The following is a 27,134-nucleotide window of genomic DNA, read 5'->3' on the forward strand; positions in this document are numbered from 1 at the left end:
GACACACTGACACATGCATATATTATGTATTTTACTTTTTGGGTTAAACACTTTTGATTTATATCATTAATATGCTTGTGATTATGATAATGATATCAGTAATATTATAACTGTTTGCATATTATATAATCACACAAAGTTATTCCAAACTTATGTGGCATAAGCCAATTACAAGCAATACTGGAATTCATAAAGGGCAATAACCTCATTATTCAGTGGAACTATACTTTGCTGCCACTTACATAAACTGTGTAGGCAGCAAACGTTTTAAAAGTGTAACGCAGTTTATGGCAGCGTAAGATGCGAACACGTGTATGCACGTATTTGTCATTTGGGATCTCATATAATAATTTGTAAAAATAGATGTTACTGAAATCGGAAATATTTGAAATTATTAAAAGGAATTTCAGTAGTACTGTGCATTAGAGAGAGAGGGTGGGGGTGGGGAGTTATGGTGTGTGAGTGAATTTTATTTCTGACAAATTTAATGCAGGTTTTCATCCTTGTGACTAAAGAATATCAGATTGTTGGATATGGAAAGCAAAGAACAGGTTTGAGCTCAGCTTATTTTGGCAGCAACAGAAAAGTGCAACAACTGAAAGGGTGTGTGTTCATACTTGTGAGCATGCGTGTGTGTGCTGGATCTCAAGGGCATTGTGTTTGTGTCTTGTGAATTTTTTTTATAGATGTGCATCTGTTTCAAATCATGTATTCACATTTTTATTGCTGTATTTCTCTGTCTTGCCTTTTCACATATAAACAGAAAACTTGAATACAACTTCTGTGCTGTTGGTGTAAAACTTAATATATTGTGTCTTATTTTATTCAGTCTTTATTATTATTTTTTTTGCTGAGTGTGTGCATTATCAAATCACAGTTACCAAACAGTGTGCTACTCACTAATGTGAATGCCTCCAAACATAATAAAAACAACAACAAAAGATCCAATTTTCCCTGAGTCATTTTCATTAAATAGAGCATGTGTTCCTACACCTTTGATGTATTGTTGCACTGAAATTACTGCACTTTTGTGCCTTTACCTCCTAAAAACAAAACGTACTGAGTCAACCCTGCATTTTGTATTCACTTGTATACCAATGTCATAAGCTTACTTCATGTCAGAATGTTCAGATTTCTGAGAGTACAACTCATCCACACCACAGGATAAACTGTGTACATGTTCTTTCATTCTGTAACCCCCAGAGTACTGATACTCTACAAAAATGTAGTTAATGATTTTGTTTTTCTTTTCTTTTTTAAAACAATTGTTTTTGGCTGGAATGTTTTCAATCCTGACAGGCTGTGACCAGCTGGGCTACAGATAATGATGACCTCAAAAACAATAATGCAGTACTACTGATATGGTAATTCTGGTTATGTCACAGTTGAGTGATAGCATGGCTCATCCCAATGTTGCAGTTTTGCAACCTGCCCAAGGGAAACTATTGTAAGATGACAACCTTTTCTTTCTTTCTTCTTTTGTTGGAAATTTTTTGGGGTGTGGGGGTGGGTTATTTCAACCATATTCCTTCATTTTACATAACACTGGAATGGAATTGCAAGTTGCAAGTGGTTAAAGAAAGTGGCTGTATACTTAGCTGGTGATGGGAAATGCTGCATCAAATGTTAAGACCTTCCTGCATGGGGTGTGCATAGTTGTGCTTCCCATAGATGCCTATGCTATCTGTTTTGTTGATTCTTACTTTAGAGTGCTTTAGAATTGCAGTTCATTCTGTGTGTGTGTGTGTGTGTGTGTGTGCACGCATGCACGCACAATACAGAATTTGATAGAGCTGTGGGGGAAATTGCTGATAATTTCCTATCACATTTATAAATTGTTAAAGGACAACATTCAACATTTCTGCTGAAATCATGTGTTCCTCAGTGGTTACAGCCATTCACTGAGCACTTTAAACGAATTCCATCAAAAATAGCATTTGAGCAGCAGCATTTGTATAGATCTGATATTACTGTGGGAACAATACATCACACATTATTGTACAAGCTCACTTACACACTCTCTGTGTATTTCTCCCACTCTCTGAAAGAGATACTCACTCACTCAATATGCTTCATTGGTGTGACTGGATGAAAAAATGCAGTCTATGAAAAACTAGAGTGCTGTCTTTGACCTTTTAATTTCTGGCTTTTTTTGTTGTTTGATGTCTTAATTTTTGCCTGCACATATTTTTCTTCTAGTTATTAAGAATATTTCAACTGATATTAATTATAACATATGTATTACACACACACACACACACACACACACACACATATATATATATATATATATATATATATATATGCACCCAACACATATGCAGATGCACACAAGTACACATGCAGTCTCATGTTCAGCTTTTCTGTCTCACTTTCCCAAATATGATAACAGAGTAGATAATTAGTGTGTGATTTTTCATGTATTTACTGTCATGAATGTATTTCATTACAAGTAATGAAAATTCAGCACCTGTTTGATGCTTTTCAACTCCTTTTGAGCACACATGCACATCTAATAAAGCGAATTAACTAATCATTGTGCACAGCTGTCAAAACAACCCTTAATCCATTGTCATGGATTTTTCTAGAGACAAACTAGCTGTTGCTGCAGATGTAGGGTGTGAAATGGCCAGCAGAATAAACAACTTCACACACCTGTGCTTTTCTCTTCTGTTTGGTGGGAGTTGATGTTTTCACTGTGTGTGGGAACAGTAGTATTCTGCTCTCTCTCTCTCTGGTAAATGCAGTGGCCAATACTCTCCAGTCGTTTATTTGGACATGTCTGAAAATCAACATTCCACAACATACAAATTTCGATCAGTAACTTTTAAGACCGCTTATTACAAATATAAGAAGTTTGAAATGATGAGTACGCCGCATCATATTCTCTCAAAACTTGCATGGGTATATATTTATTATTGGCCACTGTTGACACGAGGATAAAGGAACACGCACGCACACACATGCACACAGAAAGTCGAGAGGAAGAGGGAGAGAGAGTTACGGGTAACACAGGGAGTGGACCAGAACACGTGCATGCTGTGAGCCCGAATCAATCATCTCGTGTGTGAATACTATCGATCGACTCATCGATCAAAGTTTTGTGTGTGTGTTTTGTATTTATAGTTAATATATTCTGAACTGAAATACAGATCGAAAACATCGTTATGGCAAAACCCGCCACGGTGACATTCAAGGCAAGTTTGAAAGTGAATGGCAACAGGTTTCCAATAATACATATACATTGCAGTACAGTTCAGCTGGGGTCGGTGACAACGCAACCGTTGAGCTGGCGCGGCGTGTGTCCCCACACAGAGCTAGTCACCACGAAAGTGACAGCTGTTTCGAATCATAACTTCCTGTGAGACGGACGCAGACGACACAACATACCGAAGTGGATGCCAACAGTTGCGAAGCTTCTGTGCCTGTCAGCATGTCACCACGATGGCCAAACTGAGTGCGCGCGGGTGCGATACTGCACAGATATCCCCTGATATTTCGGACGACGAAGTTTTTGAAAATGACAAAGTTTGGAGGCCGCTCCGTACCAACGGCAGCAAACTCGAGACCGAAGCTGCGCACCAAACCTTGCACGTCGTACCGCTGGAACAAAACTTAAGTGAAGAGACGCAGACTGTTACCAGTCCTGTGGTTTTTGACGATAAGAGTCAGAATGTGGTGTGGGATACACAGAAACGAGTTTGGACTAACTCTTCTTCTTCTTCTCAGAACCTCACAACAAACGAAAACAACAACAAACCAGGGGCGCTGTGCAGTCATGTGGTAAAAAGTGAAAGTTCTGAGCACTCCAAGACAGACTTGGCAGAAAACATGACAGTGTCGACCGCATCATTCGAGTATCCATGTCGTAGACATCAAATGCAGCTAGACCGGCAACATTCCATTGTGGACGGTCTGTTGTTTGAAATTTATGACAGGTGGCATGGCAGCCGTACAGACAGCTTTGACAGTGACACGTTTACAGAGTGTTCCAGCACTTCAGAAGTTTTCCACAGTCGCTGGGACTCTTCCTTTGAGACACAGCTTGAACAGCGACATGCAAGGCAGTTTCACCGCAGTTTTCTGGAGAGTCAAAGTAAGTATAAAACTATCGGACAAAAATAATTGTAGGTCCACACTGATGTATTTATATTTAATTTCTGCTCTCTCTCTCTCTCTCTCTCTCTCTCTCTCTCTCTCTCTCTCTCTCTCTCTCACACACACACACACACACAAACACATATGTATTTACACACACACAAACACAAATATATGATATATGCATTCACACACACACACACACACACTCGCGCACACCACTGACCATGCACACACTTAATGGGTATAGTGAACATTTATTCAGTACCAGTAGGCATTACTGTAACTTCGGCACTGCGTCTTTTACATAATATACCATGTGAAGCACTTGTTTTCTTGTTGAAAGTTGGGGTTTGCTATATATATGATAACATTTTATTTAATGCAGAAGTTCAGTTTCAGGTGGTGAATAACGTACATTTGTAGACAGCATCTTATATAGGTGAAGTAACCTTTACAACTGAAGGTCTAATGATATAACACTGAGAACAGGCTCAGTTGTATGAACTGGGTCTATTTTAGGCATAATTTGGATGAATCACAGTAAAAGCATTACTGCATAATATACCCAGAATACAACAAATACTCAGTCCTTCAAATATTTATCTATTTTTTCTTCCCAAATTTTACTGCTATGTGATCAGTTTTCAAAGGTAGTTTTAACCGACAGAATTGGCGTTATTACACAGGGATCCTAGACACTTTAAAAAAAAAGAAAGAAAAAAGCTTGAATATTGAACTCTTGCAGTATTGCACCAGTTAAAGTGTCTGCCACTGTGCCAGTGCTATTGCTGTTGTGTTCATTCTTTGGATTTCAGTTATGTTTGGATTCAAATTTTACTGGCTGAACAGATATGTGACACATCTGCAGCAGTGATGACACAATCAAAAACCACCCACATCTTTTTCATGTATTTTCTGCTGGTTGACCCTATTTTGATTTTTACCATTTCATAAGTAAACATTTCGTTGTGCCATATCTTAGTCACTAGAATATTGTATTCTGTCTATCTATGCAAGGGGATATTGATAACTCTGTGTGTGTGTGTGTGTGTGTGTGTGTGTGTGTGTGTGTGTGTGTGTGTGTGTATGTGTTAGCTTCAGTTAACTGATAATAAATCACAATGGGTAAAATGATATTTCAGAAAAAAAAGGCATCAGTGATAGATTTCTTCAGTGACATGTCCTCTGTGTGTGTGTGTGTGTGTGTGTGTGTGCGCGCACGCGTGCACGTGCGTGTGTGCGTGCGTGCGTGTGTGCATGCATGCATGTGTGTGTGTGTGTGTGTGTGTGTGTGTGTGTGTGTGTGTTTGTGTTAGCTTCAGTTAACTGATAATCATTCAAAATGGGTAAAATGATATTTCAGATAAAAAGGCATCAGTGATAGATTTCTTTAGTGACATGTTCTCTCTCTCTCTCTCTCTCTCTCTCTGTGTGTGTGTGTGTGTGTGTGTGTGTGTGTGTGAGATAGAGATAGAGTGAGCGAACACATTACATTTTTTTTAAAATGAAGTGCAGTTCAAGCAGAATGGTGATGATTAAAGATAACAGATTATGATTTGATACCCCATTCAATACTTGATTCAGAGGACAGGCAGTTGCCATAGATGCAACATCAAAGTTAAAAAAAAAAAAATGGTGAGAATTGGCTGGAGTAGGAAAAGAGGGTGATATATGTGTATACCCTCTGACTTTTGACAGAGTCAAAGATTAGGTTGAATACTTTTCTTCTATATGCTGGAGTCTCTTGTCAGCATGACAAATAAGTAGACAAAGCAGACTTCATCTTTTGCTGGAGTTAGTCCTCAGGTGGGAATGAAGTCTTGAATGCACATAACCGTCCACACATACACTGCATGAATGAGAGTCAAGGGCCCCAGTTCCGTGATTGTGCCTCTCCCCTCTCATGTTTGTTCTGAAGCGCTGGCCCCAGTCTTTGGCTGTCACTTTCCAGGTTGAGAGATTAATGTTACAGTTCCCCAGGTTGGTTTTCAAGGTGTCTTTGCACCCTTTGAAGGGACATCCTTGGTTGTGGCTTCAGTCCTTCAGTTGACATCTTAGCAACATATTGGGGATCCAACTTCCTAGTGTTTTCCTTGCAGACATGTCCTGACCACCAAGCTGGCTTTGACTTGAGTCAACATGCACTGTGTACTTGTGAGCAGGCATTTTGCTAACACCCTGTCTTTCCACTTGATGCAGCTTATTCTGTGATGGCAGAGCTGGTAGAATCATTCTAGCTGCCTGATAGAGTTTTAGGAATGGTATATTTATAGAACACATATATCGTGATTAATTATTCAATAAAACAAATTAATTTGATATGAAAGGGTGTGCTTGTGAGTGGTGATTCATTTGTTGATTTATCTGTACATTATATATAATAGGGCATATCATAGTACATACAGTATGCTTGTGATACAATACAGTATATCCTGCTATATGTATACATGTACGCTTGTGATACTATATGGTATATCATACTACTTGTATATACTTGTGTTTGTGAGTGGGTGGTGGAAGTGTTGTTTAGGACTTAAAGATGCTTAATGAATACATACAAGTATGTGTGATTTTGTGTGTGTGTGTGTGCGTGTGTGTGTGTGTGCGTGCGCGCGCGAGTGCATGAATCCATGTATGCATGTATGCATGTTTATCACTTTATGCAAAGACACCAATGGGTTCAAGATAGATGAGCAAGAATGGGAAAATAAAGGAAACAAAATTTTGTTATAGGAAAATGTGTAGGTTGGGGTTGGAAAGGAGAAAACGGGAGAGCGATGGAAGAAGGGGAGAAGCTAGAACTGTGGGGTGGAAAAAAGATGACTGTGAGTAGAGCAATGAGTACAATATTGAGTACTGATGAGAAAACATACATTTTATTTTCCTTTTTATTTCATATATTTGAGAGATGAAAAAAGCTAAAATTCATTTAAAAAAAACGAAGAAGAAGAAAAAGATAACCAGATCAATTAATTACTAAATAAATCCCACGCAGAGAGAAGTCAGGAGGAGGTGAGGGTGAAGGGAGGAGACATCAGAAGAAGACAAAATTAATTTTCAGTGAAATGTAAACAAGCAGTACTTAAAGCATTTTCAGTCAGCAGTGGTTATTCCCCTGCCCCACCCCCCTTCCAAACCTCTTCACTCCACTCTGTCTCTCTCTTACTTATTTTGGAATCCAGAAGTGATATATATATGAGAGAGAGAGAGAGAGAGAGAGAGAGAGAGAGAGCTATAATTAGTAAGAACAAAGTGTGATCAATGATGTTGCTGTACCAACAGCGTTGCAATGTGACAGACTGTGCCTGAAGTCATTGATGAACCGTCTCCAGTTTTTGTTTTCCTTTTCTGTCTTTTTTGTTGTTTGTTTGCTATCTCTCTATCAAATTGCTCTTTCTGTGTTGTGTGTTAGTGATTCTATGTTCCCTAGAGGGCAATACACTGTAATGAATTTGCAACAGTGACATACAGTTGCAAAAGCCCAGCAGCAGCAGCAGCAGCAGAAAAAAAGGTTGATACAGAGCCCATCGACTGACATTGTTATATGATGTTTTTGCACACTGTGTGTATGTGTGTGTGTGTGTGCGCGCGCACACACGTGCTTGGGTGCTTGCATGTATGTGTGTGTGTGTCTGTGCTTTGAATATGTGCTTCACTGATTTAGCCCACAGCCCACAGTACAATTTCAGTACAATTAAGAACTTCCATTTGTCTCTATCTCTCACCCTCTTTCTTTCTCAATTCTCATCCCCTCTTTCCCCCCTCCCTTCATTTCTCTGGGTCTCTGTATGTGTGTCTGTGGTCTCTCGGTCTGTCTGTCTCTCCCTCCCTCTCTCTCCCTCTCTCTTCAGAGAGACAAATCCTTGCCCTTTACAGCGCACTCTCAGAGTCACCCAGAGCTCCAGATAACGGATAATAATTCGTTATATACTGAAATTGCTCGACACGGCATACTTAATGGATGCAGCCAGCAGGCTGCTGTTTGTGTGCGTACCAGCGGGTTTAGATGTGGAGTTGCAAACCGTTCAGAGCAGCTTTACCCCGGATTCATTATTTTAGCGTGTGACCATAGTTATAAAACAACAAGCATGCATGGTGCTTGAATAAATCTTGATAAAACCCATGCCATTGTTCAACGTCCAGTTGACCTTTCTCACAGCTATGAATGATTGAACGTGTGCATGCCGTGGTTGACGTTTCAGCTGACCTACTTCATCACAGACAGGCCGCATCAGTTTTACAAAACGAATGCCATGTTTACACGTGTTGAGCATACATATTTATTGGCGTTTGTATACGTGCGCAAATGACGTGTTTATTTATTTATTCGTTGTTTTTATAACCAGCCTCATGTGCTGTAATTATTGCTTTACGTTTGGTATAGAATGCCAGTATTACCTCCCTCCACCCCGCCCCTCTCTCTCTCTAGCTGTCACTGGCCGTGTGTGAGTATGTTGTTGTGGTGGTTGTTGACGTTTTCCAGCCCCATGGCCCCCGAGGTCGGATGGACTGTAAGAAGCACGGATTCTTCTTCCTTCTCTCTCGATCTCTTGTCTTTCTTGCGGTAGGATGGCAGTGATAAGAAAATAAATTATTTCTTTCTCCCTTCCTTTCTTTCTTCCATCCTTTACGCCATCCCACAAATTCTTTCTTTTTTTCTGCACATGAGGTACGAAATAAGGTTTCACCTTTTGTTTTTAGAAGGAGGGTGTTAAAAAAAATGAATGCCGATATATTTTTTTCTCTCTTTATTCAATCTTGGGACTGCTTGTGAAGGCCAAAACAAACAGTAAAGATATTGTGCAGAGACGAAGGGGTTACTACAATTCACGCTCGGGACTGACTGTGAAAGCCAAAAACAAATAATGAAGATATTGTGCAGAGGAGACGAAGGGGTTACGAGTATGAATTGCACTCCCGGCCGAATTTTCCAGTAGAAAGCTGTTTGCAAATGAGTAAATATAGGGCCTATGCCTTGGGGTTCAAACAGACGCATGTTGTATACCATAGAGATCCCCGAAAACGGAGTATGGCTGCCTATATGGCGGGATAAAAACGGTCATGCACGTAAAAGCCCACTCGTGTATCCTACATACGGGCCCGTGAACGTGGGAGTTGCAGCCCACGAACGAAGAAGAAGATACCAGAGAGAGAGAGAGAGTGAGAGAGAGAAGAACCTCGAACTGTGACTACATCGCCAACAACGAGGATGAAAATAGAAAAATTATTAGCTAAGTTGCATTTATCGTCTGCTGGCAAAGAGAACTGAACCAGTCGTGATAAAGTTACCGATTATAGTTTACCCACATCCTGGTATTAAACCTGCATATAAAAACCACAGCAGAACATAAAGCCATAACACCAACAGTGAACACAAGCAAAAACTCTTGACACATAGTTCAAACTTGGCACAGCCTGGAGCGGTCACATTGCAAACATATGAAACAGTGAAATGAATGACTCACCAAACGGATTATACAGTGAAATGAATATGACTCGCCACTTTTGATAATGTGATTTTTGTAATGAAGCTTTTGAGTGTTAAATTGTTAAAATATTTCGAACTATGACAGATCAATACAGTAAATTAAAAACGTATGCCTTTGTCAGGTTGCTGTGTAGAAAAGGACACCTACTCAATAGTTGAAATTATCTTCAATTTATATAATAAGGTTATATTTAAAATCACCAGCCATTCCAGATACTGGCGCGTTTTTGCTTTTAGATCACAGCGTGTGTGCGTGCGTGCATGTGTGTGTGTGTGTGTGTGTGTGTGTGTGTGTGTGTGTGGAATATGGAAAAAGCCAGTATCCCTGCCAACCTCCTTCTCCCGTCGTAAGTGTATTATTTAAATTCGAAAAAAAAGAAAAAAAGAAAAAAGAAAACAACACAAAATTTGATATCCCTGATCGTCTGCCGACATGTCTTTCAATCGCTGTTTGTTCTATTTTTCCTGACATCGCCCCCCCCCCCCCCCCGCCCCCCTCTCAATCCCCTCTGGAACAAAGCCAGTATCCCTGACAACCCCCCTTTTCCCGCCGTATTAAAGAGAGAAAAATCACAAAATTAATCCCCCTGAATGTCGACACGTATTTCTATCGCTGTTTGCGGGTCTATCTGTCCTTGACATCGCCCCCCATCCCACCCTCTCCCTCACTCGTGTTCGAACACTGGCGCGTGCGCACATACATAGATAAGGCAGTCTTGATTTCATGATGTTGTTGGTCTGCTAAATTTGGATGCGTATCTTGGGTCTGATCATGTTGACAAAAATCAGTCGATACTGACGTTGTTCAACCCATTTGTTCCGCAGCTTCGTTTTCAATTATAGATGGCGCTGGCGTGAATCAGATCCATTGAAAATGTCCAGCCTTGACGTGAGACCCACCTCAGTCACCAGTGCACAGATTGCTGACGTGTGATTGGCGTCATAAAAGCACTCTGCGTGAATTCAGAACCTTAGATGTCCATTCGGGAGGCAACAGATGGCCTTTCACACTTTTGTGAACAGCTACTGGATACATGCTATTTTTTACCATGTTTCGTGGTCTTTCCTCATCAGCCAGAACAGACACGCACAGTAGCAAAGAGGTAGAAGGAAAAGAAGGCTTAACAAAAGAGCCAAATATACCAGTATACCAGCATGCCAGTGCGGATGGGTAACGAAAGAACTGCTCTACCATTGACCATGTCTTTCTACTTAAGTGTCAGTGGGTGTCGCCAAAAAGCAACATAAGGCCAATTTGTGTCTTTATTGTTTTACAGATCCTTTGATTTCCAATGACTATAATTGTAGGCACAACTAATCATAGAAATTGTTAATGGCGATAGTTTGTGAACACACGGTTGAATGGGCAAAACAGCTTAACAAAATATTAGATATTAATGTAGTCATTTGATTACTGATATATACATGGGATCATTCTTGTGTCACTGGGTGTTATTAACTGAAGTTTATTTCTTTCCTGTATACTTATTAATACAAATTATGACATGTAAAACATTACAAATGTTAATACCCTCAAGTGGCGGCAGTTTGGCTTCAACGAACATGTTCAATAGCATTGCCGTAGCCTGAACACCATGCCCGTAAAGTCGACTTGAACACACAGCTGCTGCTTTGTCTTGCAGTGTGTGTGTGTGTGTGTGTGTGTGTGTGTGTGTGTGTGTGTGTGTGTGTGTGTGTGAGAGAGAGAGAGAGAGAGAGCGAGCGTAAGTGCGCACAATATAAATCAATTTACTGAACAGGCTGGAGGATGCAAGTTATTCGAACATGGCTTGGGTTGAAGACAAAACAAAACGGAAAAGCGTCAAATAACTATCACTATGTGTGAGCAAAATATAGGTTACCCGCTTTCTTATTCCAACGGAGCATGAAGCGAAACATTGACTTGAAACCCGGCACACAAGCTGCACAGCTGTAGATATACACGCTTGCGTGCACGCGCACGCACACACACGCGTGCGCGCGCCCCCGCACTCAGACGGACAAATAATGACTTACAAACTGCACACATGCACTTCTACACATTAATGCATTCGTTGAGCATGCCTGCTCTCTCTCTCTCTTATATATATATATATATATATATATATATATATATATTATACTCTGTGTCTGTGTGTGATGGGACGTGTGTGTGTGTGTGTGTGTGTGTGTGTGTGTGTGTGTGTGTGTGTGTGAGACTCACACACTTAGGCACGCACTCTTTCAACACAGATACTTTCTATCCCTCCTCTTTCTCTTCGTCTCTCTTGATACACACAAACTATCCCTCCTCTTTCTCCCCGTCTCTCTTGATACACACAAACTATCACTCCTCTTTTTCCCCGTCTCTCTTGATACACACAAACTATCCCTCCTCTTTGATACACACAAGCTATCCCTCCTCTTTCTCCCCGTCTCTCTTGATACACACAAACTATCCCTCCTTTTTCCCCGTCTCTCTTGATACACCCAAACTATCCCTCCTTTTTCCCCGTCTCTCTTGATACACACAAACTATCCCTCCTTTTTCCCCGTCTCTCTTGATACACACAAACTATCCCTCCTTTTTCCCCGTCTCTCTTGATACACCCAAACTATCCCTCCTTTTTCCCCGTCTCTCTTGATACACACAAACTATCCCTCCTCTTTGATACACACAAGCTATCCCTTCTCTTTCTCCCCGTCTCTCTTGATACACACAAACTATCCCTCCTCTTTGATACACACAAGCTATCCCTCCTCTTTCTCCCCGTCTCTCTTGATACACCCAAACTATCCCTCCTTTTTCCCCGTCTCTCTTGATACACACAAACTCGTGTGCATGTGTGCGTGCGCACGTACACATGCGCATAAACATTTGCGGTTGTGTGTGTGTGTGTGTGTGTGTGTGCGTGTGTGTGTGTATGCGTGCGTGCTTAATTGTGCTTGTGCACTTGCGCGCATGTGTTCGGATGTGTGTATATATATGTATATGTGCACGTGTGCTTTAATAAGCAGAATTCGCGCTTTACCAGCACTAATAGTATTTGAAATGCATGAGAGTGACAGACTGCATGTGTCTTGTTTGCAAATTGATTTCCCCTGGTAAATAAAGTCCAATTTGAGGCACGTTGATGGCGACGAAGATGGGAGGGAGGACTAAAACAGCACGACTTGCACGCGGTATTGACAGAGTCCTATTGATGAAAGCAGCGGGAGAACAGGCACCCATTGTGCTGACGTACCGACTCCGGGCAAGCTCACGTAAACATGTTTTTGACTGCTGTCGTGTGCTCGGTTCCTGATATGGTTTGAAATAGATTGCGAATGGTGAGGTAAGGAGAGCCACACCATGCATGTCTGTTGTCATTTAGGATGATCTGTCTCCATGTTTGTCAACACCACACAGACAGGTAGACAGATACACACACACACACGCATACACACATGCACGCACGCAAGCAAGCAAGCAAGCAAGCAAACAAACAAACAAAATATGTTCTGAAGCTCTGGATCAGTTTTGATTAGCTTGGACCAAGACACGTATTCCATTGAAAATAATTAGCATTTTACCCATGCCTTTGGGTAATAACCGCTGGCGGATTAATGTTTATACCTTTAAAAACTACCAACCAACCTCCCCCCCATCATCCTCCCCCCCGTTCCCCACACACACCTGACAGTGGTGCCACATGACGTAGTGTATGCATGTATACGCAGAAAGAAAAAACAGTTTGTCTAAACTCAGGGTTCCCCATATCAGCCTAAATGACAAACAAGATTCACGAGGTAGGAGAACTTGTCTTGCCTTGTCACATATCTCTTTGTGTAGATTTTGGGCTGCTCTTCACAGCGAGTGGAGCACCACCCATGTTTCCCCAGTCTACATGTTCAGTTGCCTCCCAAAGTAGAGTTTTCAGTGGGGGATGGTTTGGGGGAAGGGTATAACTAAAATGAACCCATTCCATGGGGACGATAACATCTGTTCGCGATGACACTTGACAGTTAAATTTTATTTGTGATGGACGGCTGTCACACTTCTCAATTGTAACCATACGTCGAGGTCATTTGAGTCCATTTTCTTTTCTCACATGAACAGGTCATAAGGGCTGATCTAGGTTTGGTTATGTAGTCGTACCTTGTTATGGCTGATGCCAACGTTTATTAACAGACAGCTGATATCGATTCCATGGCTGTTTACAGAAAGTGTATTGTTTTTACGATCCCCACACTCCTGGAGACCCCACCATCGCTGTCTCTTCTCTCTCCAACTCTCTCTCTCTTTCTCCCCCCTTTCTTCTCTCTCATTCCCTCTTTTCTCTCTCCCCTGCCGCCTTTCTCCCTGCATCACTTCCCCTTTCTCTACCATCCTTTCAGTTTTTGTTTTTACCTCCCCTCCTGTATTTTCCCCCGACCCCTATTCTCTTCCCTTTGTTTTCACTTTTCTTTATCCGTCTCCCTCCTGTCTCACATTTCCCTCTCCACGTCTTTCCTTTTTTTTTCACTACTCTTCCCCACCTCTCTCTCTTTCCCCGCCACTTCCTCTTACTTTTTTTTTCATTTTTTCTCTTCTCTCTCTTTATCCTCTACTTCCTCCATCCCTCTTCAATCTCTCCCCCACCCCCTTTTTTTCCTCTCACTTTTTCTTCAGCGTTCTTCTCCTTAGTCCCCCCCGCCCCCACCCCCAATATCCTCTCACTTTTTATTCAGCGTTCTTCTCCTTAGTCCCCCCCTGCCCCCCGCCCCCACCCCCAATATCCTCTCACTTTTTCTTCAGCGTTCTTCTCCTTAGTCCCCCCCGCCCCCACCCCCAATATCCTCTCACTTTTTATTCAGCGTTCTTCTCCTTAGCCCCCCCCGCCCCCACCCCCAATATCCTCTCACTTTTTCTTCAGCGTTCTTCTCCTTAGTCCCCCCGCCCCCACCCCCAATATCCTCTCACTTTTTCTTCAGTGTTCTTCTCCTTAGTCCCCCCCGCCCCCACCCCAACATCCTCTCACTTTTTATTCAGCGTTCTTCTCCTTAGTCCCCCCCGCCCCCACCCCCAACATCCTCTCACTTTTTATTCACACTTCCCCCTCCCCCTCATTTTCTTTACCATCCCCTGTCTCTCACGTTTTTCCTTGTCCCCTTTCCGTTTCTCTCTCTTTTCTCCCCCAACCTTCTTACTTGTCCTTATCCCTCTTCCTCCTCAATCTTTCCTCTCCTTTCCCCCTCACTTTTTCTTCATTCCTCTTCCCCCCTCTGTCCCTTCCCCTCACTTTCCTCTCACTTTTTCACCTCTCTTCTCCTCTTTCTCTTGCCACCCTTACCTTACCTTTCTTCTTCTGTCTTCCTCCGTCCCTCTCTTTCCTCTCACTTTTTTCTCACTTTTTCTTCGTCCCTCTTTCCCGCCTGTCTCTCTTTCCCCTCACCCTTCTTAATCCACTCTCTGTCTCCCCTTCCCTCCCTCCCACTTTTCTTCCACTCATTCCTCCTGTATCTGGCTTTTTTCTATTTTCTTTCCCATTCCACCGTCTTGTACTTCTGTGTGGTTGATACCTTGCCAACACTTCAGTGTTTTGTTGGTTTCGTATGCCATTGATTTATGACTTTGCACAGCTTGCGTGTCATGGATCACTGAGAGAAACAACATCTTTTGAATGAGTTGGGTTGGTGCTTTTGAACTCTTTCTCACTTGTCTCATTTCTCCCACATCGGTCTGCCCCGCCCCCCTCCCCCTCTTCTCTGTCTGTGTCTGTCTGTCTATCACTCTCGCCTACCCACCACCTCACCCCTCACTCTCTCCCTTACCTCCACCACGGTTTCCTCTCTATGTACGTGAGCGCTCGTATGTGTGGAGGAGGGGGGAAGGGAGGGGCGTGGGGGCGGGGAGGGGGGGGGGTCGGTTGAGGAAACGCGCGCGCGCGCATGTCTGTATGTGTGTGTGTGTGATGAGAGAGAGAGAGAGAAAAAGAGAGAGAGGGAGGCTATAAAAACATCTGTTGCGTATCGCATGACGCACAACCTAAGTTCCCAAACACCTTTCTTTCTACTTTTTTACTTTTACTTTTAATGTTTTATTTGCTTTTGATTTTGGTAACAATCCGTGAGGAAGGTGTGTGTGTGTGTGTGTGTGTGTGTGTGTGTGTGTGTGTGTGTGTGTGTGTGTGTGTGTGTGTGTGTGTGTGTGAGTGTGTGTGTGTGTGTGTTTGTGTGCGTGCGTGCGTGTGTGTGTGTGAGAGAGAGAGAGAGAGAGAACACCACTCCGGAGGCGAGTGTATTCCGTTCTCTTTATGTATGCTTATGGGTGCGTTTGTGTGTGTGTGTGTGTTCGTGCGCGCGCGTGTGTATGTGTGCATTAATGTCCGTGTGTTTATTTATACATAGGACATAGTATGCATATATATATAATGTGGGTTTTTGTTTTTGTTTTTGTTTTTGTTTTTTTATGTTTTTAAGTTATTTACGTAATGTGGGCGCGAGTGGAAACGTGCTTATTTGCTCTCTCTCTCTCTCTCTGTCTCTGTGAGAGAGAGAGAGAGAGAGAGAGAGAGAGAGAGAGAGAGAGAGAGAGAGAGAGAATAAGTTTTTGTCTCAGTCTCCCGCTCTGTGTATTAATCTCTCTCTCTCTCGCTCGATCGCTCGCTCGCGCGCGCGTCTGCATTCACACCGATAAAAATTGACGTAGAAGAAAGAGAAAATATTGTAATGAGTTTGACCGGTTCTTCAGCTGTCTTCCTTATAGATCATTCGTGAACATTAATTTTGTCATTGTAACGCCTGTGATGATGTTTACTGGGAGAGACACGTCTTGAAACTCTTTTGGATCTCCCCCCTCGCACCCCCTTTTTTATATAAATGATTTTTATATTGAATTCGCAGAAGCAACAGAACCATGAATGATTGATCTGCTGAGGATGCCTCCCGTCTGTGTCCTTGATGTGTGCTGAAAGCCATGATTGGGTGGCTGGTTGAAAAGCTGTACCTGATTGGGCCTTGTATGCTATTTGCGGAATGTTGCCATTGTCTGTTGTTTATTGTAAGGAAAAACTCGTTAATGTGTTCTCGTCTTTGTCAGTCTTTATACAAACACATATACGAGCACAAAGTGTGTGGATTGAAAAGGATTTGTGTGTGTGTGTGTGTGTGTGTGTGTGTGTGTGTGTGTGTGTGTGTGTGTGTGTGTGTGCATGCATGTGCATATGATGCTTGTATCATTCTGTAACAGTGAAAATAGGGCAAGTGTGTGTGTGTGTGTGTGTGTGTGTGTGCGTGTGTGTGTGTGTGCCTTTATACTTGCTGCTTTGTGTTTCTCTATTACCACAACACACAGGAAAAAGGGAGGGAAGGGGACAGAGGGAGAGAGAGAGAGATTGTCTACAGAAGAGTAAAAACAAAAACAAACAAAAAAACAAAAACGCAACGAAAGGTCTAGGCCTTGTTTTAGCGCAGTCATCATATTATCACATTTTTTCGGACATGCACTATGGAATTAAAACAGTTCGTATTGAGGCAGTTTTCTTTAAATGTTAAAATGTAAAGTTAGAGAGAGAGAGAGAGAGAGAGAGAGAGAGAGAGAGAGAGAAGATTGGGTTCTCCACGGACAGCCTTTAGGCAAAACAGGAAAAAAGATTGAAATCAATATTATAACAAAAGGACAACATTTTTTGAAGGAGGGAGAGAGACTCTCAAGATGGTTTGTTTTTGTTACCTAAGGCCCCCATTAAGGGGTATGTGAATTTCATGCAATGCAAGCAGCATATAACGACACATGTTAAAATCATATTATTGTATCAAGTACAAATATAACTCGACTACGTTACGGTGCAGACTGCAGGACAATCAACATTTTCATCGAGTGGCGATTTCTCGGAGGGAGAGAGAGAGAGAGGAGGAGGGGGGGGGGGGGGGGGGTGAGGCGTTTTTCCTCTCTCGGCCACACTTGTAATATCGTATTGAATTATTTTTTCATTATTTATTACCTGGGCTATTCTTAACATTGACAAAGGAATCAATTATACAGCACTGAACGGCACAGTAGGTTATTGTTGTGCACCGCATATTGCATCCCACATAAACCTGTGCCAAGGACGGTTTCATTATTTGCCACGTGCGAGAGGGGGAAACGACTGTGCATCCTGTGTGTCGTATATATTGCATCAGGTCCGGTTGTTTAACATTGGACATGTTAGGACATTGGGACACGTTTGAAATCGATGACTTCGCATAAAATCCAGCGAAAGTAAAGGAACACGTCAGCTTTTATGCAGAATTGTTTAGTTTACTACCATTTTCTTTTTCTAAATGTTGTCTGGATTAGACCTTGATTTAACTATGTGTAGAGCGCGAGAAAACTGCAATGTAGTACAGCACAGAACAGTTCAATACAGTGCAGTATAACGAAATGCATGGCTGTGCTTACAGTATTGTGCATGGAAAACAGTGCAGTACAGCATAATGCAAATCGCACAGTATTGTGCTGTACTGTACTGAGCAACACGGCAGAACACAAAATAGCACACAGTTTTAACAGAAAAGCACAGCATAGTATATTACAGCACAGCGTGACACTATGCGGTTCTTTGCTTTTTAGCTCAGTGTGTCATAGCACAGAACAGTACAGCACATGATGCAACACAGCACAGCATATAATACGCTTTACTTCAGCGCAGTAAAACGCGGTACAGCACAGTGGAGGGAGGTAGCATACTATATTGCACATTACAGCTTAGTACCGTGCAGTGCAGTACATGTTACAGTACAACGCACCGCAGTATACTTCGTAACAGAATAGCTCAGCTCAGTGAAGTACATGGTCGTACAGTACTGAGCACATGACAGGGCAGTCCAGTACCGCACAGCACAGTGCAGGCGAAAAAATCCAGACGAAACTATAGTGAGCAAATCGAGGCAGTGCAGAGCAATGCTGTGCAGTGGGTTACATTGCTATGCATGAAGTCGAGAACGGAGTGTCATATCTTGAACTCTTATTGTGATTGACATTGTTTTGAATTTTGAAAGTTGATTGACATAAGATGTCACTTAAAGTGTTCTGAGCTTTGGACAAGAGTAACTTCGACAGTCTTGTGGATGAAGCAATATACCCTGATCGCAACATACTGTATAGCAGCCACATCCTCGCTCAGAAAGCTGTTGCATAATCTTTTGTGTGCCTCACTACCCAGCTGCCTCTTATCGACTATCAGGTGACCCTTGCTTTGGGATATGAGGGCTTTGGAAATGATACACTTAAAGAGTTACATTGAATCCGATCTGAACACACGGACAATGGCAATAAGGGTAAATGTGTAATATAGACACTCAGTTCCCCATACAATTGGTGCGTGTATTCATTACAGTGCAACAACGCAACACAATACAACACAGTGCAGTGCAATGCAGTGCTGTACGGTTGTCATGGAATTGTTGCGCGGGCGATAATCAATGCTGATGTGAGCTTCTCATCAACCAGAAATACAATACAGTACAAGACAATACAATTCAGTTCAATGCAGTGCAGTGCAGTGAAGTGCGGTTGTCATAACTATAATGATTGCATGGGCGACAGTGCATGCTGCATTGCGCTTCTCATATATCAGAAATTAGGATGGTTCAGGGTCTGTTCATGTGTAACTTTTATTTACCTGTATACAATTTGGAAGGGAAGCGCAAAGCAACGCAAGCCAGTAGTTGTGCGCCCTTGCAGGAGCGATAATCACTGTACTTGTTGAATGATACTGTACGCCCATACCTACTTTCAAACGAAATATTTTATTCATAGACAGCTCTTGTTGTTTATTTCAGTGACTGATTCTAGAAACTCGGATGCACTGACAGACTAGGAAACCGGAACACAGAATGGTAACTCCGAAACCGATGGGCTGAAGTTAACACGATACTCGACTGTTACGAGTAACTTCGCGTTTAAATGTTGCATACTGCTGCACTTCGTCATGTGGCGGAACAGCCCGAATTTCACACAGTGAAAAGGAGTACAGTACAGTACAGTACAGTACAGTACAGTACAGTACAATGCAATGCAATGCAATGCAATACAACGCAACGGGACGCAACTCAGAGCAGCGCAGCTTAGCACAGCACAGCACAGCACAGCACAACACAACACATTGTAGTGCAGTGTTAATTAAGCAGTACAAGGTAATGCAATGTAAAGTGTATCAATGCGGCGCAGGCAATACAATGTAATGTATTGTGGAATGATTGCATGGACTGGTTAACTGGGAACACTCTCTTTCATAGACTGCTGCTGCTGCTTTTGTTTGTGTTATCTAGATTCCGTTGGCTTATATAAACTGGACAAGATGAGATAATACATGACTTAATACTGGCTTAACATACACTGTATTTCGGGGTGTAATGAGCGCTGACAAGCGTTGCTCCGATCGACGTAAGTTATGCATTATTTCCGATACGTTGAAACCAGGCAACATCTTTCCCATCATCAGAGGTCCTGTTTGAGAAGTTAAGGCAGAAAAAAGTTTGACAGTAACGCTGATGGTGATGATTGACAGATCCAGTTGACCGCTGGTGTTTTGAGGCTGGACTGGTTCGTTTGATGAAGTTCAGTAAAAGTACAGTAAAGTACAATGCAATACAGTGCAACACAGCAAGTTGCTGTATTGTACAGCTTCGTGGCACAACACTGCATGCAGGTCAGAACGGTACAGTACTGTACAGGACAGTACAGTACAGTACAGTACAGCACATGCAGTGTTGTGCAATGCCGTGTTCTGCAACTACACAGCATGATATATTTCACCATACGAAACGACACAACGCTTCACAGTGAAATACAGGCCATTACAGTACATGTATTGGTTCGGTGAGTATTGAGAAATACATTGCAATATACCGTTGGTGAACACGCAAGAAGGCGGACCGCTTGTCACTTTCACTGATGTCTCACCAGCATACAGACGTACAGACAAATAGAAACAGGCGTAGAGGCCACGTGAAGCATGCAAGCAAGCAAACGGGCAGACAGACTGATTACCGCATTCCAGTGTTTCATTGCCAGAGAGGAAATAATCATCATGCTATGGATCATTTGCCGCCAAACTGAGCGGAATGTGAATGGAAAGGGGACATTATGAACATCGATTGCTTGTTCTCCTGCATGGACATGCTTTGTTCTCTCTGCGATGACACAGACAGGTTGCATTTGTGTCACATGAACGACGCCGAAAGTGCACTCACCATGTCTGTCCCAGTTAGTCCTCTCTTCTGCTCCCCCCCTTCCCCTCTATCTCTCGCCTCTCTCTGTATGCCAGTCATTCTATTTATCTCGCTTTTTTGTTTCACCCACTGCGTCTCCATCTTGCTGTTTCTGTATGTCTGCCTCTGTTTCTCTTCCCTCTCCCTTATCCCCACTCTTCCTGTATCTCTGTTTACAGCTGCAGATATGTGGCGAAGCTACTGGTATGACGTCTACAGACACAAGTGAAATAATGATAATTATTATGATAACAGTAATGAATGGGTGAAGGTATGTAATAATATACCCCTACCCATGTTTTTCCGCAGCAGCCGCAGTAAGTAACATCCTCATCATCACCATCATCGTTGTTGTTAACCACCATCATGATCAGTGTAAATACTGTTATTGTCGTCATCGTCGTCACTTCAGTGGCTGTCCCAGGCACTATATGCCATCTGAGTCTTGTTGCCCGCTTTCGATCTAGAACTTTTAGGCTGAATGCAAATGATACAATTTTTATGATTTGTTGGAACTTTAAAGAATGATAATTTGTCAGATGTGTTGCCAAAATCCTGAAATTGAAATTCATTGTGATTTCCATTGTAAGGATTTTCATACTGCACGAAAAGATTGTAGCCCTATAATTATGGATTAATTTCTCACCCGTTGGTAGTTCGACATGAATGATCTAGCTGAGGTCCATGCATCTGAAAATAAAGACATAAATGTCACTCGCTAAATATATTGCAGAGGAATGCTGTTTCAGATTTAACCTTTTGATAACGGCATCTTGATGGAAACATTATTCGGATAACTAATAAATTAGATAATAATTGAAAGAGGGGTTCGGTAATGCAATATAATACAATACAGTACAGTACAATACAATACAATACAATACAATACAATACATCTATATTAATCCGATAGGAAATTACTTGCGCATTCAAAGATCGTCACTCCACACGATCTCTCAGCCCGCAGTCAAGCCTAACAAACATGAATTTATGAACCTGACAAAGATTAAACATAAAAGTGAAAAAGTTGAATTAAAATGTGGAACTTGGAACTGATAAAACTTAGCAGCTTGATTTATCATACAGTAAAAGAAATGATAACATGTAGGTATATTAAAAAAAAAAAAAAACAACTAATAAGCGCTATTTCTGACTAAGAGACGCTATGATAGATTTATCGAATCATAAATCCTTCAATGGCAGTTTCTGTTTAAAAAAAACAACAACAAACCATTCTGAATGGCCGTGTCGCCACGACTGCTGCGTCACACAGAATGCGTTTATGTGTTTGGAAACACAGCTGAAGGGTCACCAGTCCGCAATACATAATGTCAATTCACTAATTACATGAGTAGACTGGAATTGATATGTCATGTTCACAGGACTGTAAGACTGTGTACGTGTTTGTATGATCATGTATTTTGATTTGCTAGTCAGTTCACTTCCTTCATTAATTTGTTCTTACACACACACACACACACACACACACACACACACACACACTTTCAGAAAGAAGAAACCACAACGACGACACTTTGGTGTTAACTAAATTTTCGCCTTTATTGGGTTGATCACAGTTACAGCCACAATGGTTTGAAACACACATGCAGTCCTTTATCATAAGCCTCTGAGTAAAATGAACTGAGAGCAGAAAAAGAAAATGGATATAAAATTCGAATTATTTACACTCAGAAAATCATGTAGGGCATGCTGCTGTAGGCCTTAGATTTAAAAAAAAAAGAAAAGAAAAAAAAGAAGAGAGATTGAAGATATTTAGAACAGTGTTCACAAAATGCTGGAAAGAAATTCCCCACCACACACATTTTCACCCATCTCTACACGCACAAGCACTTTCTCTCACGCACGCACGCACGCACGCACACACACACACACACACACACACACACACACACACACACACACACACACACACACACGCACACACACGCATATATCAAATCATAATGTTGAAGTCTGGTTGACTACTGAGGCCATCTCAAGGCTATCATCCCTGATGTATGCACACACAGACGCCCACACATCATGTGTAGTCTACCTCCTGTGGTTAGCCAGTCGTGTTTGACTGAAGCTCGCTACTGACCTGACATCACGGCACCAAAGCCGAGTCCCGCCGACCAACAAACAACCCAGCGGTTCGGAAGGCTAGCTAGTTAAAAGGACAGCAGAACTCAGCGACGGCACCGCGGTGCCACACCAGCAGTGGGTCAGAGGCCCCCCCAAGGCAGCAAGGGAGGCAGCTGCTGTTTTGAAAAAGCTGCAGCACATACGGACTGATCAAATGTCTCTTAGAGCCACAGTAGGCTACATCACACACACACACACACACACACACACACACACACACACACACACACACACACATATATATATATATATATATAGCCCGCACACAAATCATGTACATGTAGTTGCAATTTTGTTGGCTACTGAGGCCGTCTCAAGTCTATGTCCCCATGTTACTCGCATGTTATCACATGCACCAGACACACACCCATGTACACAGTCACACGCTCGCTCTCACACACGCACACACACGCTCACACACACCCCCCTCCACCCCCCCACCCCCCCCCCCCCACATATATGCGTACATGCACACATGCATCACACGCCTGTCACATTTACACAGTGAGTTATCCATTCGCCCAACATTCCCCTTTGTTCCCCCCTTCCAATCTGCTAAAACCCTCATCATACTTTTATAAACCTGGTCATAAAAGGTAGTCCATTGTCCTTGCTACGATATCTAATCCTCACCTATATTTCCAGATACTGATCTAACGCGCGATCTCGCAATCTGCGCAACTATGAAATCGGCCGGCGTGACCGTGAAATTTTTGTAACTTTAGACTAACTTTTACAGATCATGAAATATCTAAATGAGTTGAAGAGGGTGATGAATTAGTGATAGACATGATAACTGATCTTTCATATGTTTGTGATATCACTTGCGAACCAGTTTGGTTGACAACAGAGGAAAAGATATGGTTTCGTGAAGTCCAATCCTGGATTTCAGTTGTGTGGAAAATAAGAAGACGAACATCTTAAAAGTTGCTTTATATGATTATCAATTATTTACCATCATGTTGGGCTCTTTAAAATCGTTCAAAACCTGCTAGAGTGAAGCTTTAATGTTTGTAATTTCACAAACGCGCAAGCCTACCGCGCTATCGCGCAGATTTGAAAGACTCGCGCCACACAGAATCACTCTATTAGAAATCACATTCCTTGATTCTGACTTGATGCAAAAGTATCGTTACCGAGACGACTGTCTTATGGATAACACCCGCAATGTCTATGTCAATATATTCCTTGGTGTGAGAGCTGCAAAACGCGTTTTTGAAAAAAAGCCATTGTATTTATTGATATATATATATTTTTCGTTGCTTACATTTACTTGAACTATCTTCCTTGGTGTGAGAGCTGTAAAACGCAATCTGAGGGAAAAAAAAAAGTCAGTGTCCCAGGCATCAGCCATGAAAAATGGCCCGTTTGCGGTCACTGAGCTAGGCTATGAAAAAAGAAAAACAAACAACAACAACAACCCCCACCCCCACCCCACCCCCCAAACCCTCCCCCCAAAAACCCGCATGATTTGATTTGTGCCAGGTACGGCCCAGTTACGGAGGCTGGTGCACGACCTGCAGCGGACCATCAGTCAGACCTCGGGACGTCTGGTGCGGCAGCTGAAGCGGCGTGACCGTCTGCTGGCCAAACTGGCCCGACACTCCGATGTCGTCACGGCCGTCCTGCAGGCAGCCTCCCTCAAGAGACGTGAGTCAGTTGTCGGTCGGCACTGTGTGTGTGTGTGTGTGTGTGTGTGTGTGTGTGTTACGTGCCAGAGAAAAGTAGATGGGATCCTGGAGGGCGGGGAAGAGGTAGTGATGAAGAGGGATAAAAAAGAGGGAGTGAGGTGGGGTATAAATGCACAAGGGAATGCTATACAAAAGTCGACTTTATTAGCTAGCTTATTAATAAATCAGACATGGAGTGTGCAATAGCATATTATGGTTGGATATTATATCTGTTTAGATACTTGTGTACAGTTATTCTAGCTTTTGTCAAGCAATCAAATTAATTGCACACAGTTATGAATATCCTTATTTTTACCACTGCACTAATTGGAAAATTGAAATTATACCGACCATCACAAGCAATAACCACATGCTATCCCTTCCACCTTTGGTCTGGAAGAAGTGTTTCAGAATAACTTCCGTGTGAAAATAGAAACAAAAACAACACAAACATACACACACACAAAATAACACCCCCCCCCCCCCCCCTCAGCTCCCCCCACCCCCCACCCCCCTCCAAAAAAAACAACAAACAAACAAAAAACAACAACAACAATACACAAGCAAACATCATTCTTCACATCGATGGAATAAACCGAAAATGTTCCTGGTTGATTATATACGTAGTACTTCTTTCCGACTTTCATAACCAGGCCCGAAGTGGACGGGACATTAATGATTACCAAATCTGCGTTTTCATCAACATGGTTGGGACACGAACACTCAACCGACTTGAGGTCCGCGAAAGTATGTATTCCCTAGCTTTATATCATATTTTTACGTTTTGTGCTGAGAACAGCTGCCATCATATCAGAAGGGAAATACATTTGAAGTTTCGAGAAACGATAACGAAACGAAATATTAATCCACGGAGACTGTGTGTGTTGGACTAAGGGGCACAACTTGCTATCAGTCATTGTGACTGTAAAAATTCAGAAGGTAGTTGTTTCCCCTGGTTCATTCCCAAATTATGTTTTCGGGTTCTTTTTCGGTGTGGACCGGCTGTCAGCGTTACGGAATGATTTCGGCAATTTTGGTGAAAAGCATGTTTAGGGAAAAAAAAAAAAGAAAAAAAGAATGACAAAAAGGTCTAACAAGCAAGCAAGTAAGGGAGTGATTAACAAACTGTATCCATTGCAGTTTGGATGTGATGCAAATGATTATGACATAGTAAACTTCGTTTTCAATTTCCTGAATGGTAAAGACGTTCATCTGTCAATACGTCCGTGAGGGTCTATGTTCGAATTCCGCTCTCACCCTTTCTCCCAAGAGAGGTTGCCTAACAGATGTGGTGCAGCGTATATGGATTTGTCCGACACCTTCTTGAGAAACTAAACCCTACTCTCGCCCTTTCTAACAGCGTTTAGTTATTCGGATGAGACGATAAACCGAGGACCCGTGTGCGGCTGCACTTGGCGCACTGAAAAACAACCCATGGCAACGAGAGAGTTGTCCTCCGGCAAAATTCTGTAGAAGAAATCTATTCTGTTAGGTACGCATATATATATATATATATGCACTCAACGTCTGACGAAGCGCGTTGGGTTATGTTGCTGGTCATTCATCTAGTAGCAGATGTGGTGTAGCGTCAGTAAATGGATTTGTCCGCGGAACGCAGTGACACCCGGCGTCAAGAGAAAGTGAAACTGAGAAACTGAAACTGTGTTTGTGGGCTACGACTCCCGCGTTTATTCATATCTTCGAGTGCGTTTGTGTATGTACGGCTGTTTATATCCCACCATTTTGTTTTGGGGGGTTATGATGTTACATGAAGATCGTATGTCCGCATTCGTGCAGCAGATTATTTTCTAAGGGACGCAACATGCTATCATTCATTGAGACCGTACTTATTCGGAGGAAAAAAACAAGTTGTCTCCCTTGTTTCACCTCCCCATTTTTGCGCTCTGGAAAACTGTTTGTGTTCAAAGGAAGAAAGATTTGAGTTTGTTATTTGAGATAAAACGTGAGCGTGTGATTATGGTCCAAAACACTCACACAAATGAATGAAGAAGAGCGAGACAGAGAAACACGCATGACTAACGTGAACAGAGGAGCAGGCAAACTTGACGCACGCAGTTTTATTAATAGGTTCTTAGGTTCTTACAAACCAGCGGTTCGAGCGTTTACACAATAAAATGAAAACCTATACAACTAAATAAGCAGTACCCTCTTCCCCTAATTTCTTCCCCGATGCATTCATTTGATGCTTTGTTTTTGTAATGATGTTATGACATTTAGTTTTAAGCCTGGAAAAAAACACCAGTCAGTATGATGGTTTCGCTTTGTCAGCGAGCCACTCAGATTCAGCCAAAACAGACTTAACAGTCAGTCCGGAAAGACAGACGGGAGTCGTGCTGTTGGATGATTAGCTCAGAGTTCCTTTGTTCGGCGTACTGTGCATTGGCAGACTGAAAGTCTTACTGGACGGGGATCGCAGTACTTCTGTGGATTTCTTCAAATCGGATTTTTCTAATCATGGATATAGGCGTGATCTACAATAATTCTGCTGCTTAGCTTGAGGCAGAACAAAACCG

The 27,134-nt window shown here is 42.2% G+C and overlaps 1 protein-coding gene across 1 annotated transcript in view; it reads left to right on the forward strand.

Annotated features, from left to right (window-relative positions):
• Positions 1 to 3,348: 3,348 nt before the first annotated feature.
• LOC143284481 (TBC1 domain family member 30-like) overlaps positions 3,349 to 27,134 on the forward strand; it is a 95,370-nt gene continuing 71,584 nt past the window's right edge. The window contains exons 1-2 of the mRNA XM_076591162.1: positions 3,349 to 4,096; positions 24,416 to 24,580. Coding sequence (XP_076447277.1) covers positions 3,445 to 4,096; positions 24,416 to 24,580 — 817 coding nt within the window. The 5' untranslated portion in view covers positions 3,349 to 3,444. The remainder of the gene's footprint in view (positions 4,097 to 24,415; positions 24,581 to 27,134) is intronic.

Source organism: Babylonia areolata, chromosome 8 (assembly GCF_041734735.1).
Source record: "Babylonia areolata isolate BAREFJ2019XMU chromosome 8, ASM4173473v1, whole genome shotgun sequence".
NCBI classification, from domain to species: Eukaryota; Metazoa; Mollusca; class Gastropoda; order Neogastropoda; family Buccinidae; genus Babylonia; species Babylonia areolata.